The 14,701-nt window shown below is 36.1% G+C and overlaps 1 protein-coding gene across 2 annotated transcripts; it reads right to left on the reverse strand.

Annotated features, from left to right (window-relative positions):
* Positions 1-310: 310 nt before the first annotated feature.
* Positions 311-12,376, reverse strand: Prm (Paramyosin). 2 transcript variants are annotated; one of them, XM_088188478.1, is made up of 15 exons: positions 12,217-12,376; positions 12,065-12,121; positions 11,119-11,205; positions 9,531-9,697; positions 9,226-9,463; positions 9,032-9,151; positions 8,468-8,734; positions 8,155-8,401; positions 7,966-8,093; positions 7,782-7,894; positions 2,286-2,475; positions 2,074-2,208; positions 1,720-2,010; positions 1,373-1,654; positions 311-1,058 (listed from the first exon to the last, which is right to left on the reverse strand). In XM_088188478.1, the coding sequence occupies exons 1-15, from the start codon at positions 12,331-12,333 to the stop codon at positions 864-866; spliced, it is 2,634 nt and encodes an 877-aa protein (XP_088044604.1). In that variant the 5' UTR covers positions 12,334-12,376; the 3' UTR covers positions 311-863. The 2 variants fall into 2 exon arrangements, with proteins under 2 accessions (XP_088044604.1, XP_088044606.1); XM_088188480.1 differs by lacking the exons at positions 7,782-7,894; positions 7,966-8,093; positions 8,155-8,401; ... (5 more) ...; positions 12,065-12,121; positions 12,217-12,376 and adding an exon at positions 2,620-3,410 and having other exon boundaries at positions 450-1,058.
* Positions 12,377-14,701: the final 2,325 nt, after the last annotated feature.

A 14,701-nucleotide genomic window follows, 5' to 3' on the forward strand; every position in this document is an offset into this window, starting at 1 on the left:
TCTTGTGACTCGGCTCTAGCACGCGCGAATGTATGTAAAAAATTGGAAGCTGTGGCGTACACTGCGTTAAACGATAATACATAGTGGGACTTTCCAATATTTTGTTTTTTCAACTAGCGAATTTTGCAAATTCTGTCATACTACATACCGCCATAAACATTCTATTCACAAATGTTTTTCGAAAGCATTTTTTTTATCAGAAGGAGTGTCTTATTGTCTCATATTTCGAATCAAAATAAGGGCGCATTAAGGATCATGGATTTTAGAGCGGCACTAGTCACTCGGGTATATTGAATTAAAAACGATTACCTGTGTTGTTCAAGTATACAAATTGTTTTATTCTATTTTGTTTCAAATTACATTTTAAATAGTATAAACGAATATTCTATTAATAACCCTAATCACGACTTATGTAGGATATAGCGAGGTTTTGAACGAAAAAGCGGCGATTTCATTTAAAAACATTTATTTAATATAGTAATATTATCATAGATAAAAGGCACAAATCATAATTATAACCTCAAACTGCTGTTTGGATTTAATTTTTTGTTTATTTATATAAATAAGTTAATCGGTGATGTTGATTTACACAACAAAATGCTGTTCGGGGCGACCCCCGACGCCCCCTTTTCGTGACAGAGGAGCGCGGAATACTCGAGAAAAACGTAGCGACGATGATCATATGAGAGCGGCAAGCGTTTTTCTGCGCCTTTACCAGATAAAGCAGTAGTACACAATGATAAAAAATATAACAAATTATTAAATATAACAATAGAAATTTCTCTCGGCTCCTTATAAAAATATGCGGATCGGCAAGCGAAATAATGTCCCCCTTATTTGGCCGGCGGCTGTGCGCAGCTTTTTTACTCGGATATGGTTCTGGTCTCTTGCACCATGTACACCTGGGATCCGGGCACGGTCGAGGTGGTCACGAAGGTGCGGTGCTTGGCGCGGATCAAGGATAGACTGCTCTCGGCGGTGTCGGCGCGGTCTTCCGCAGCTTCCAACTCGCGCTGGAAGCGGCGCACGCGAGTCACGCTCTGTTGCGACATACCCTCCTGGAATGCAAAACGTCGCGGTTAATTTACAGTTATGAAATTGCTACCCAGGTACGGGACGCTGATGCGGAAAAGTGAGTCGGTAGACTCGGAGTGAGGTGCTTGTATATTGCCTGGAACTCCCGAGCGGTGGAAGTCGACAACTCTAGCTTCGAATCCTGGAAATCAAGGGAAAGTGCGCGGACAGCTGCTCATTGTGGAGGTCATTTACTGAAGGAAAACTGGCGAAGGATTACGAAAAAACGTAAGAAAATAGTGGCTGTCGAGGAACGTCAGACGATATATAAGAATTATCCGGTTGAATACTATCTTACCTGTTCTTGTATCTGTCGTTTGTAAATGTTGACTTTCTGGGAGGTCTTCTCGAGCGAGTCTTGAAGCAGGATGATGTTCTTTTGGTCCTCTTCGCACTGGATGAGCACCTCCTTGACGGTGCGCTCCTTCTTGCGCAAGATCTTGATGGTTTCGGCGTGCCTTCTCTTCTCCTCGTCGAGTTCCAACTCCATATCGCGGATGCGAGCTTCCAACTTGCTGATGATCCTCTTTCCTCCGACGATGGCGTTGGCTTCGACTTCTTCGAGGCGGACGGACAAATTCTGAAAGTGCAACGCAAATTTAAGCAATACTACTTCTTAATATTGCGCTCCAGATTCGCACGTACCTTGATTTCAATCTCCAAAGATTTTTTGATTGCCTCGACCTTGACGATCCTCTCTTGCTCTTCATGCAAGTGTTCGACGGTGTGTTTGAGTTCGACCTGTACGCGCTGGTATCTCTCATCGCTGATTCTCAATTCCTTGGTGACTTCATCGTAGTCGGCAGCGATGGTGGACAGTTCCTGTTCGATCTTGGATTTGCAGCTGGCCAAGTTGACGTTGATGACGGTCAATTCGTTGATGCGGGTCTGTGATTCTTCGTATTGTTGTTCGACAGTTCTCTTAGCCCTGAGCGCCTGTAAACACATCGATCGATCTTAGCCGTTGTTCTCGCGCTGCGATGATAAATTTCAACTTACGGATTCGTAGTTGCCGCGCACTTCTTCGATCTCTCCGGTGAGAGATTGCAATCTGCGTTGAGCGATGCCGAATTGATCCAAAGTAACTTGGAGTTGACGTTGGATTTCATCGTAATGAACTTGCAATTCAGACAACTGCAAAAATATACATACACATGAATCGTTCATTATTTTACTTCTTCTACTTATTTTGTCAGAATGCTTTTATTTACCGTGATCGATTGCTTCTTGATAGTCTTCTGCAAGTCGATGTTGGTCTTGTTGGCCACATCCAAAGACATCTCCAGCTCGGTGATCTGGATCTGCAACTTCTTCTTGATGCGTACGACCTCGGTCTTCAGTTTGGTCTCGGCTTCGACGACGCGAGCGCTCAGCTGCTCGATTTCAATGCTGGTCTGCTTGCTGTTTATTAAAAAAACGTTACATAATTAATTGAAAGTGAAATGCAAAATTGAAACGCTGCCAGAAATATTTTGCAAATTAAAAAAATATGGGACATTATGCAATATGCAGTATTTTTGGAATAACGCGCTACTCGAACGTCACCTCTTGTCCATGAAATAATTAGAGCTCTTGCTGTCGAAATTCCTCAGATCTCCTTTGAGTTGATCCAGGGGTTTTAAGAAGTTTTCGTCTAATTTCTTCTGGGATCTGTGCTCCATTAATTTGCAGTGCCCTCTCGAGTCGTGCGTGTTGATCACTTGATTGCGCTGGAAGCTTTTGATGTCCATTGAAGTCGAGGAAGATATGTTTTTGATGCTTTCCGATAGCAGTGTGGCTTCGATGGCTTTGGCGGATTTGCCTCTCAAAAATTTGGCAGCGCTCTTGAGCGCAGAATCGACGTTGGCCTCTTGCAGGCGTTGCATCTCAGCTTTCATGTCTTGCATCTTGCGCTGGTGCTCTTCTTCAGCTAGTATGGCCTGTCTTTCGTTGATCTTCTTCTTGGTTTTGACGTCGATGGTCTCTTCTGAGTGGACGTGCTTTGTGACATTCACCGCCGAGGCCACCTTGCGCACTGAGAAACCGGATCGCTTGGCTATTTTGAACTGGGAGAGGTCCTGCCTTGCCCGGTTGGCAGTCTCGCGAGCCAATCGATTCACATCCTCGTTGGAGTAAGAGCGCACTAGCTTTCCGGGAGTGTACGCTGCCAGACCTCTCTCGTTGTTCCACGGAAGATGCGGCGGATCCGGCCGCAGGCCCTTCTCTTTAGCGTTGATATAATCGATCATGGGCTGATAGTAGTTTATCCCATAGCCGTAGTTGTCTTCGTACACAGCCGTGGGCGGTTTTTCCCACTTTTTGGCCACTTTCAAACTAGACATGGCTTCGGCGACAGCTTCGAGACTAAACGGTCTAGGACACTGGCAGTACCGTATATAGTGTTTTAGCAACCTTGATACGTCTATTGCATGATGAGCGGCGGCGATCGGCCAAAATTGGACGGTGTAAATTTAAACCCCTATCGCTGGTGCGGCTTGTATCTATTTGCGTCACTCGCCTCGTACCATTTTAGATTTTGGAGTGTCGCCTGTGTGAAGATATTTCGACGCCGCGAAAGTGAGAATGATACGAATTTAATACTCAGACATTGTTGCACCGAACGGTTGTCGAACGGCAAAGAGAAGAACTTCAAAGTATTCTTGGCGCTCAGACGCGATGCCAGCCGGTGAATATTTTTGGATAATGTTGGTTTTCAACCAGACAAATTTAACAGTATACTGACTTCAAAGAAAGCGTTATTGATAAATAATAATATTCAATTTTTTTTATATCCATACCACGTATTCTTGAATTAAATTATCACATTTCTGACTTGGAGAAATATTATTATATGCACCTCTAATCGTAAGAATGTCCCAAAGGTTTCGTGTATCACTTAATTTATAAATTATTATGATTCCAAAATATTTTTAATTTAACAAAACAGATTTAATTTCTATCGCTTTTTCAAATTTTTTGTACGTTTATTTCTATGTACAGTTTTCAATTGGGTTTTTAATAATTTAAGATTTACTTTAAGTAAAAATAATTTGTTTTAAAATATCCAACATTAAAGCTAGTATTTTCTCAAAAAAATATATCGTACAACACCTCATTTCTTGGGATTGTAGCAACCATTTATTCCCAAAATAACTAATTAAACAATATCTGTTTAAATTGTCCGTTAGCGCTCGTCTTTTCTCGACAGCAAAATCATTAAATGTCAGCGCCAGAACGATTGATTACACAAATTTCAATTAAAAAAATCTGATCCATGATATTTGCCAATCATTTCTTATGTAAAATTGTGCGTTGATTTCGAAATATTAAGAAAATATATCAGTTTTAAAAATATTTCTAAATTTCCGTATTTTCAATTGTAAAAAAAGTGTTTTTACTTAATTGAAAATATCTCCGGTTTAAATTGACCGATTTCAAAGTATGTTATATACAATTAAAGTAAATTTAATTTTGCTTTATAATCAGTTTAGGCAGTAGTGAGGAATTTATCGACAATTTAAAATCATTTTTAGCAAAATTAGATCGAACTGCAAACTACACAAAAAATTAAATGTTAAAGTCCGATCTATTACAAAGAAAAATGGTGTCTGTTTATTAAAATCGGTTATAAAATATAGAAGTTATAAGCATTTGAGTGAAATTATATAAGTTAAATTTTCATGAATATTATTATTTATATAAATTCAATTTTATATAAAATAATTTAAAACCGAAAATATTTGCAATTTAAATACACTTTTTTTTCAAAATGAATAATATAGAAATTTTGCAATATCTCAAAATAAACTAGTGTTATTACAAACATTGCGATAAACTGAAAAGTTCAAATATTTGGGTAAAACATTAACTTAAATATTAGTAAATAGCAATGAAATATATAAATAAAATGTAAAACATTTCAGTGCTGGCACTGAAAAAATAGCATTAAAGTGGAACTCTTATTTTTTCGGGAAGATATTTTTAGCAAAGTCTAATGCCTTGATATTGTAATCTCCGGTTTTTTCTAAAATTGACCGGTAAATTGACCGGTAGCGTGCGAATTTATTTTTTAGCTTTTGACCATTGATTATTATGGAAAATATTACGACTAACTAAGTAGTAAATTAAAAATATTTGTATCATTAAAATATTTGATAATATCGAATGTTCGAATGTAAAACTTTTACATTGAAACTAATATTTGTTTCAGTGCTAGCACTAAAAAATAATAACAACAAAGTGCAGCTATTATTTTTTCGGGAAGATATTTTTAGCAGCAGCTAATATTTTGCTATTTTAATCTGTTTTTTTCTTTCTTTGTAAAATTGCTACTAAATATTTATTAATTCTGTCTAAATTGACCGTTAGCCGATGGCTTTTTATGATTTAAAAAATATTGAGTTCCAGCTATTGAGCGCTTGATTATAATTCCAAACATTGCGACTAATTAAGTGGTAAATATCTTTAAAATTAAAAATATTATTCGTTAATATTTGTATCATTAAAATATTTGATTATATCAATAAAATTTTTCAGTGCTAGTACTAAAAAAATAGTAACATTTATTTTTTTGGGAAGATATATTTGGCATCAGCTAATGTTTTGCTATTTTAATCTGTTTTTTCTTTCTTACTAAAATTTCTAACAAATATTTATTAATTCTATCTAAATTGCCCGTTAGCTCACGGTTTTTCACGATTTAAAAAATATTGAGTTCTATCTTTTGAACGGTTAATTATTTTGGTAAACATTGCGACTAGAGGTAAAAATTAAAAATATTTGTAGCAAAAATCATTAATATTTGATAATATAAATAAAATATATCGTACAAATATAAAATTTTTATATTAAAACCAAAATTTTTCAGTGCTAGCACTAAAAAATAGTAACGATTAAGTGCAGCTCTAATTTTTTCGAGAAGATATTTTTAGCAGCAGCTAATGTTTTGCTATATTAATCTCTGTTTTTTCATCCTTTTTAAATTGCTACTAAATATTTATTAATTATATCTAAATTGATCGTTAGCTCAACTGAACTTACTGAAGAGTTACTGATTTTGGTAAACATTGCGACTAGCTAAGAGATAAAAATCTTTAAAATAAAAAATATTTGTAGCGAAAATCATTAATATTTGTACCATTAAAATATTTGTTAATATCAATAAAATACATCGTTCAAATGTAAAACGATTTAATGCTAGCACTAAATCGTTTTATATTGAAACTAATATTTTTTAGTAATATCTAGTGAAATAATTATTATTTTTGTGTTAATTAATCGGTAGAGCACTGCTTTTTTTCGATTTCAAAATCTTTGAGTGCTAGCCAATAATTTGAAACTGTACTTCCAATTTTTTTACTATGGCTACTAAATAATGTATTAATGAGAAAATCTGTTTAAATTGATCGTTAGCGCACGGTTTTCTTGTTTTAAAAAGCAGTCAGTATCAGCGCCGAAACGATTGATTATTTTTGCGAACATTGTGACCAACTTAGTGCTAATCATTTTTAGAGTTAAAATATGTGTGGTAAAAAACAAGGACTAGAAACATCCATATTTTTAAAACTAAAATATTTGTATCATTAAAATATTTATTATTAGCAATAAAATACATTGTTAAAATGTAAAACGATTTAGTGCAAGAACTAAAAATATAGATTAAAATCCAACTAATATTTTTAATGCATGTAGTAATATCTAATACTTTGCAATTGTAATCGCCTGTGTTTTTACAAAAATCGATACAAAATAATTTTTATTTTTGTGTAAATTAACCGTTAGCGCACGGTTTTTTTCGATTTCAAAATCATCGAGTGTTAACTAATGTTTTGGAATTGTAGATCTAATTTTTTTTATTATCGATACTAAATAATAAATTTGTGAAAATCTATCTAAATCACCGCCTAAAAATTGCGATTAACTTAGTGTTTATAATTAATATAGAATTAAAATATTTATGGTAAAAAATATAGACTAAAAACGTCAATATTTGCAAATAGCAATTAAATATTTTAATTAAGATATAAAACGTTTCAGTGCTAGCACTAAAAATATATTTAATACCTAAATAGTTATTATTTCTATCTAAATTCGCCGTTAAAAAAAGAAATATTTTTAGAACCGTTTTGTGTTTATCTGTATAAATTGACCGTTAGTGCACGGCTTTTTATATATTGAAAGTCATTGAGCGGCAGCGCCGGAATGGTGGTTTACTTTTGTAAATTTCTATTTAGAAAATAAAGTTTATAGCTTTCTAATGGATCATAAAATAAAATAAGTAATCGCGCAATTTTATTACTTTAATTCAAGTGATCTTCGATCTAAGAATGTGGTAATTATATTTCCAAAGTTTTATTAATATTTCTTATCAATATTTTTTATTTTTTTTTAGACTCATGTGATATGTTTTAAAGTATAATTTATAAACATATTTAATATCTTTATCTTATTTTACTACTATCTGATGATTAATAATCTTTATCTTATTCTACTACTATATGACGATTAGTAACACTTTTAGTTACATACGAAAGTGTATCAGTAAATGGTGTTATTACCGATATGTATATTCAACATGTATCTGTCATTTATTTGTGTCAAAAATCCGTTGATGCGTCCCTATTTATTCCCATCGTGGATTAGAGGTCAGCGCTCGAAATCGTTTCTTTTTAAATTATTGCATTTGGTCTACCATATTTTCTTTACTTTCATACTGATGCGTTACTCACCGAATGGATTCGATTTCCTCGTCCTTCTCGTGAAGACGACGTTCTGCTTCATGGCGGAACTGTCCGAGTTCAGTAGAAAGACGCTGAGCCCTCTGTTCCTCAGCCTTGCGACCCTGTTCATATAAATTTCATATAAAATAGACGTTCAGCTTGACACTTATGTTCTCCATAAAAGAGCACTTACAGCTTCAGCCTCCTTGTAAGCAGCGGTCAATTCTTCGCGTTCGTTCTCCAACCTGCGGAGCTCCAACTCCAACTCGTGGAGACGACGGGTCAGATCCGTGATTTGGTTGCGAGCGTCGTGGAGGTCGTCTGAAAAGATGGTTGAATTTAGAATTTTTCGATAGAAGAAGTTGATAAACTCGAGACTCACCAGCCATCTTCTTGTTCTCCCTGGCAAGAGTGTCTTTTTGTTCCCTGGTCTTGTCGAGCTCGTGCGAGATGCGTGTGATTTCAACCTGCTTGTTGCGCATGTCTCTCTGGGATTGTTCGTACAGTTGAACAGTCTCCTCGAGACGCGTCTTGATTTCGATGTTGATGCGCTCCAAATGTTCGGTGCGCTTCTGCAAGTCCCTGGCGGTGTTGTTGGCTTTCTCCAAGTCAATGATGAGTACTTCCACCTGAACGCATACAAAAAAAAGCATGAGAACTTATTTTTCTTAAGTCCTTCAGAAGCAGTGACTCACCTCGCTTTGGAGGCGCGACTTGGTCTTCTCGACGTTGTTGATCTTGACGATGAGCATTTCGATTTGTTCTTCTTGCTCTGTGATGCGGATGGTGTACTTGCGCCTGACCTCCTCGATCTCTTCGGAGCGGGCTTGAGCTTCAGATTCGAATTTGCAACGCCATTGTTGCGCCTCACCGCTGGACTTCACCAATTGCCTCTCCAAGTCAAGACGAGCTTCAGATTCCTCTTCCAGTTGTACGCGGACGGATTCCAATTCGATCTCGACCTACAATTTTATGTTTTTAGATACAGAATCAATAATCTGGAAGCAAAGTCTTTGCAAAATGAACTAAATTTGAGTATGTGTGCCAATGGCATTATCCTTCATTAATGAGTACATTGACATAGGAGAGAGAATTAGCTTATGCTTCATCTAATCGACTGAATCATAAATTGGCTCTCGATCGTTTAAGATTCTTGGCCTGATTTTGCAACTTTGCTTTAAACTAGTTTACGGTTCATTCGCTGTCGAGCAGTTCATTCGGAATCATATATGTGATTCATGCGATGATGATTTAATTACCTGGTGAAGTTGCGCCTCGAGGATAGAGCGACGACGCTCATCATCCTCAAGACGCCTACGAGCATCCTCGAGCTGGCTGGCAAGTTGACTTCTGAGGTAAATAACATTCTCAACGTTGACCTGAATAAAAGTAATAACATATTATTGATTTTATTATTTGAGAGTATGCTGGATTCATAAGAAAAAAATCAGACCTTCAAATCTTGGACTTCCTTGACTAGTTCGATGTTCTCCTGAGAAAGGCGGGTCTTGTGCGAGGTGATGTCTACGATCGTGCGGTTCAATTCCTCGATCTTGATGTGGAGTTCGTTGATGGATACCTCCAACCTTTCGGAGTGCTTCACGCTGATGAGCCTCTCCTTGGTGACATTCTCCACCTGAGCGAGAAGTTCGTAAACTTCAGCCTGGAACTTGGACTTTTCCTTGTCAGACCTGAAGATCAAAGATTAAGATGGTCAATTTTGAAAATATACAGTATTAATATAGCTTTGATGCGCACCTGGCCTTAGCCTTGGAGAGTACATCGATCTGTTCCTGGAAATCAACAACGATTTCCTGGTGCTTCCTTTTGAGAATGTGCGCTGTTTCCTCAGACTCAAGATGGACATCCTCGAGCAGCTTGCGAAGTTTGCCCAATTCAGTATCGCGCTTTCTGTTAATCTCGAACTAAAATTCATCAAAGTTTATGTAAGGACATTTATTAGAAACGAAACGAAGTTGCTTCATATATCATTTTATATGTATATATAAATATATTTGACGTAAAGTTTAAAATTATATATATGGCTTTTAAAAAAATCTAAAGAGTGATAATCTAAGTCAACAGTGAAATACCTTTTGCTTTTGTCATATTCAAGAGTATAATTCAAGCCGAACTGATATAATGAGCAAAACTCGGATATAACGAATATCACGGGACCGAGAAATTTCCATTGATAAAAAGACTGAAGTAATGAATTATTTTTGTATAATACAACAAACCGAACCCGGACTCTAGCGTCGCTATAACCGCTATAATTCCTTGGATCCGTGTTCGTTATAGCCGAGTTCCTATTTGTAAACTTGTAAAAGTCAATACCTTAGAATCATTATTCCATTTGCCTATAGCGATTTTTAGCGCCGATTAAAGACGATTTTCTCTGGTCCCGTGATTTACACGTTAGATTCGGGTTTCACTGTGCAATAATATAAGGAACAATAATTACTCAGATGTGCTATAAACTGACATAAACATACGCGATGCTACTGCTTTTAAAAATATCAACATAATCGCAAATTGTGAATGGTTTTAGATATAGAAAATAGGAATGCGGGCAAAATTAAGGATATGGTTCTTTGAACGTTCACATGTGTTATAAAAAAATGTAATATTGAATGAATAATCAGGAAATATTTTTTCGCGTCGTTAATACAAATAAACGCGCAGATCCCCGCATAACACACGAAATTGGTCGCGAGCTATATATCGTATTATTATTACTTACCAATTATATTAATAATTTATATGGTATTATATATTATTAATTACAACCATTTTCTCTTTTATTTATTCGTATTGAATTGTGATAATTATTTAATTATTTTATAAAGCACCTAAATGGAACTAATAAATATATTTAAATGGTTTAAGACTTGACTAAATTTATTTATAGACCATAAAATAATTAACAGTTATGATAGTAGTACTACAGATCTATATATAGAATAAAATATGGCAGCTCATAAATATTTAAAATAATTATTAAGCTTTCAGTATTTTATGAAGTAAATTAAATATACTCGTAAAATTTTGACTTACTAGTCCAGCTTCTTAAGTCCCGAATTTCACCTATTTGCATAAACTTTTACTAAAAAAAGACATACATCTGCAATGGCAACATAAACAAATACATCGCAAGAGTTAAAAATACATTAATACACCGCAGCAATTATCGACATATCGCATGTTCGGCTCGTGTGTGTTTGTGAGTTTATAAAAATGAAAGCAAAAGATAGATTCACCATTAGTCGCCCGATGTGGGCCACTTTTAGATTTTTTCAGAAACACTACTTTTACTACTTCTACTTTCAATATCTGAGATATGAACCTGGCTTTCGGCACCACCTTCAGCTTCTTCGAGACGCTCAGAAAGTTGGATCACCTGGACGCTGAGGTCGGCCTTCTCACGTTCGATCTGAAAAGCGTTTAAAAAAAAATTAAAATATTTTCATATAAAGATGCGAGCAACGCAGTGACTAATAAGTGTGTCGCGTTCCACATATCTCTCAAAATAATAACCGTGCATAATATTCCATGAGTCAGTGGGCATTATTGGCACGCGCACCGGCGAGGTGTAAAATTAAAACCGCGGAAAAAATGTATATAGGTTTAACGATCCTGTTACGAAATTGAACCGGGCTCTAAATTTAAACCGAGAGCCGCTCCTGTACTTGGCCATCTCGGATACGGTTAACCGTGGTCGGAAGTGCTATAAATATACCGCGCATCTAGGTTACTTTTGTTTGAGCGCATCGTAAACCTCCAGAACAATCGGAAGTAAACACGCGCGGATTTTTATACCGCATTCTCCCGAACTGCCAACTGCCGGAACCTTGTAGTTATGCTGGCGTTTATTAATAGTGGAGAGTCTCCAGAATGGGTTCGTGGTGTTTGGATGCGACCGACCGATTTGGGTTTGGAAATCTGATATGTCGCGCGCGTTCCAATGCGATACCCGGGACTCGATCGAACAAAGAGTGTGCGATTGCATCTTTATGCGTCGCTTAGGTGTATGTACGTCTAGTAAACGCATGTGACGTCGTATTTGAACATATTAAAATAAAAGTGAATGCTTATTTATTATCTTGAGTCATACATATGTTAGTTGGCATTATGACCCTTATATTGGTCCGGGATATTCTTGCATCTTATGGTTCTTATGACTCTTCCTGTTGATCAAAAACACAAATATGTCTGATAGACTACGTGTTCACACAAGAGAAAGGCGCGTGGAACGCGAACACTGAAGATTTGTAGATAGATATGACACTCACCCTCTGGCGCAACTCCCTTTCCGATTCGAGATCGTCATGGAGGAGACGGATCTTGTCCTGGAAAAAGAAATGAAAAATAGCAGCATGAGCACTACGGCACTTGACGGGAACGCACTGTAAAAGCACTACACAGTCCACACTGATCGGCGCACCTCGAGCCTTGAGAGGGCGCTCAGGTCGGCGCTGTATTCGATGCTGACGTCGGCTTGGCCGCCGCCGGACGAGCGGTACGTGTACTTGGACGTCTTGGCCACTGTTGAGGACGACATGATGGCTGCGGTGGGCCGCTCTGGTGCCGGGCTCGACTCAACTGGCAGTCGGCGAGTCGGACCCACCGGACCAGCCAGCCCCACCGTCCCTTCCCGCCCCCGCCGGCGACTATTCCTGGAGCGGCTCGGGTTACTGCCGCGGACGTCGCTGGCGCCTTTTATAGCCACGGCGCCCCACCCCGCCGTTCCGCATTGCACGGCCGTTTGGATTTTGGATTTCGGATCGCGCGCCGCCAGGGGTCGGCATGAGCGCGCGACTGTAGCGCCGCCGGCGACGCGAAACGCGGAAACCAGATCTGGCGTGTGAATAGATCCATACCTGCGCTTTCGCGCTTAGCAGAATTATCTCTACCAGCAATAATATAAGGTTCAGAATACCAGAAAAAAATCACATCTTATTTTGGCCATTTTGTGATATAAAGAATAATTATAAGTAGAAGTTATTTAGATAGTAATATTTAAAATACTGCCATATTAAATTACTAGATACTCTTAAATTTAATTAGGGTGCTCGGATTTTTCCGGACAGGATTTTTGCGGACATGATATTTCCAGGCACTGATTATTCCGGACACGAACTTTTTATACATGATCTTTCCGGACACTGATTATACCGGACAGGATTTTTCCGGACACTGATTATTTCGAACATGGATTATTCCGGACAAAAAATATTTTTTATATCATATTAAAATAGAAAATTAAGTTTACCGTTGTTTTGATTGCTAATTTTTAACTCCGAGTTCAATGTAGCAATCAACTTGAATTAAATCCAATTAATCAATATTCTACTTTGCGAAAAAGTGTTTCAAAATAACCGTTTTTATAAATTTTTTAACTAGTTGACGTCTATAAAAACGGACAAAAAAAATATCAATTTTATAAAATATAAATATTATAAAAGTAACGCAAAACTATGTAGTAATAGAAATAAGCCATTTAGGCGAGAAAATAGAAAAAAAGTTTTTTGTAGCTATGCGTAGGATTAATTTTATGACTTGTCACTATTACTATATTTTATGACAATCCTTTTGAAAGGATTTAGACAAAAATGCCGCTTTCAATAATGGAAAAATGTAATTAGGACGTGCTTGAGGTTGTCATCCGCATATTCAATACATCATAACACATGTAATAAAGATAAACGTTGGGCGCATATTTGAGAATGACTTTCAGATAAAACGGGAAAAAAATAGCCCGTATGAAATTTGTGTACACAGCGATTTTTATTTGTTGCTCACATCCGAAATTTGCCATTCATAAAAGCGGTTGGCAAAAAGTATTAATCAATCTTTATTCAACATTTATTTGACCATTTTAATAGACGTCAACTAGATAAAAATGTTATAAAAATAATCAAATTACAAGCAATAAGTATTTTTATTTCATTTTAATTCAAGTTGATTGCTACATTAAGATTTCTAGTTAAAAATTCAACATTCCAAATGCTTATCTAATTTTTTTATTTTTAAATCAAAATTAAAATATATTTTTGTCCGGAATTATCTATAATATGTTCGAAATAATCAGTGTCCGGAAAAATCCTGTCCGGAATAATCAGTTACTGGAAAGATCATGTCCGCAAAAATTTGTCCGGAATAATCACCGAACCATAATTATATATATAATCAGCAGTATCAGCGAAGTAATAATATCCATGTTATTATCTTAATATTAACATGGTCAACTAGCTAAAAATTTTATAAAATGAATCAAAATACCAATAACGGGTATTTTGAAAAACTGATAAAACGTTTTTTCATAGTAAAAATATTGACTCATTGGATTAAATTTAAGTTGATTACTACATTAAACTCCGTAGATAAAAATTCAATAATCCAAATGTTTGATTTTAATATCATAAAAAAATATTTTTTGTCCGGAATTAGCAATGTTCGAAATAATCAATGTCCGGAAAAATCATTGTCCGGAAAGATCATGTCCGCAAAATAAATAATTTTAAACAGTAATCAAACAGTACAAAAGCTTTAAAATAATATAAAGGTAAATTCGCGAATTATATTATGTTACACATTTATGTAAAACAATTTTTTTTCGGGCATTCGTGTTTTTATTTTTGTAACAATAAATTCATTAAAAAATCATTATTTTTACGTGAAAATGAAAGCAAATTATGCAACTATTTAATTCAGGGGTCTCCAACAGTTTTGATCTGCGGGCCGAATTTTTCAAAATTCGGCGGGCCACAACCCGATTTTATAAAAAATAATTACGTAAATAGTAATTATATAATGCATATATTTTTTTATAAATTGCATTAATTTGTTTTATATTGAACGCGCTGTCGGTCAAAAGTCACGAATTCACCCTTATTTCTTTTAAATATATCAGTGGCGTAGCTATGGTG

Source organism: Plectrocnemia conspersa, unplaced genomic scaffold (assembly GCF_051122295.1).
Source record: "Plectrocnemia conspersa isolate PC_06_02 unplaced genomic scaffold, ASM5112229v1 ptg000006l, whole genome shotgun sequence".
In the NCBI taxonomy this organism is placed as follows: domain Eukaryota; kingdom Metazoa; phylum Arthropoda; class Insecta; order Trichoptera; family Polycentropodidae; genus Plectrocnemia; species Plectrocnemia conspersa.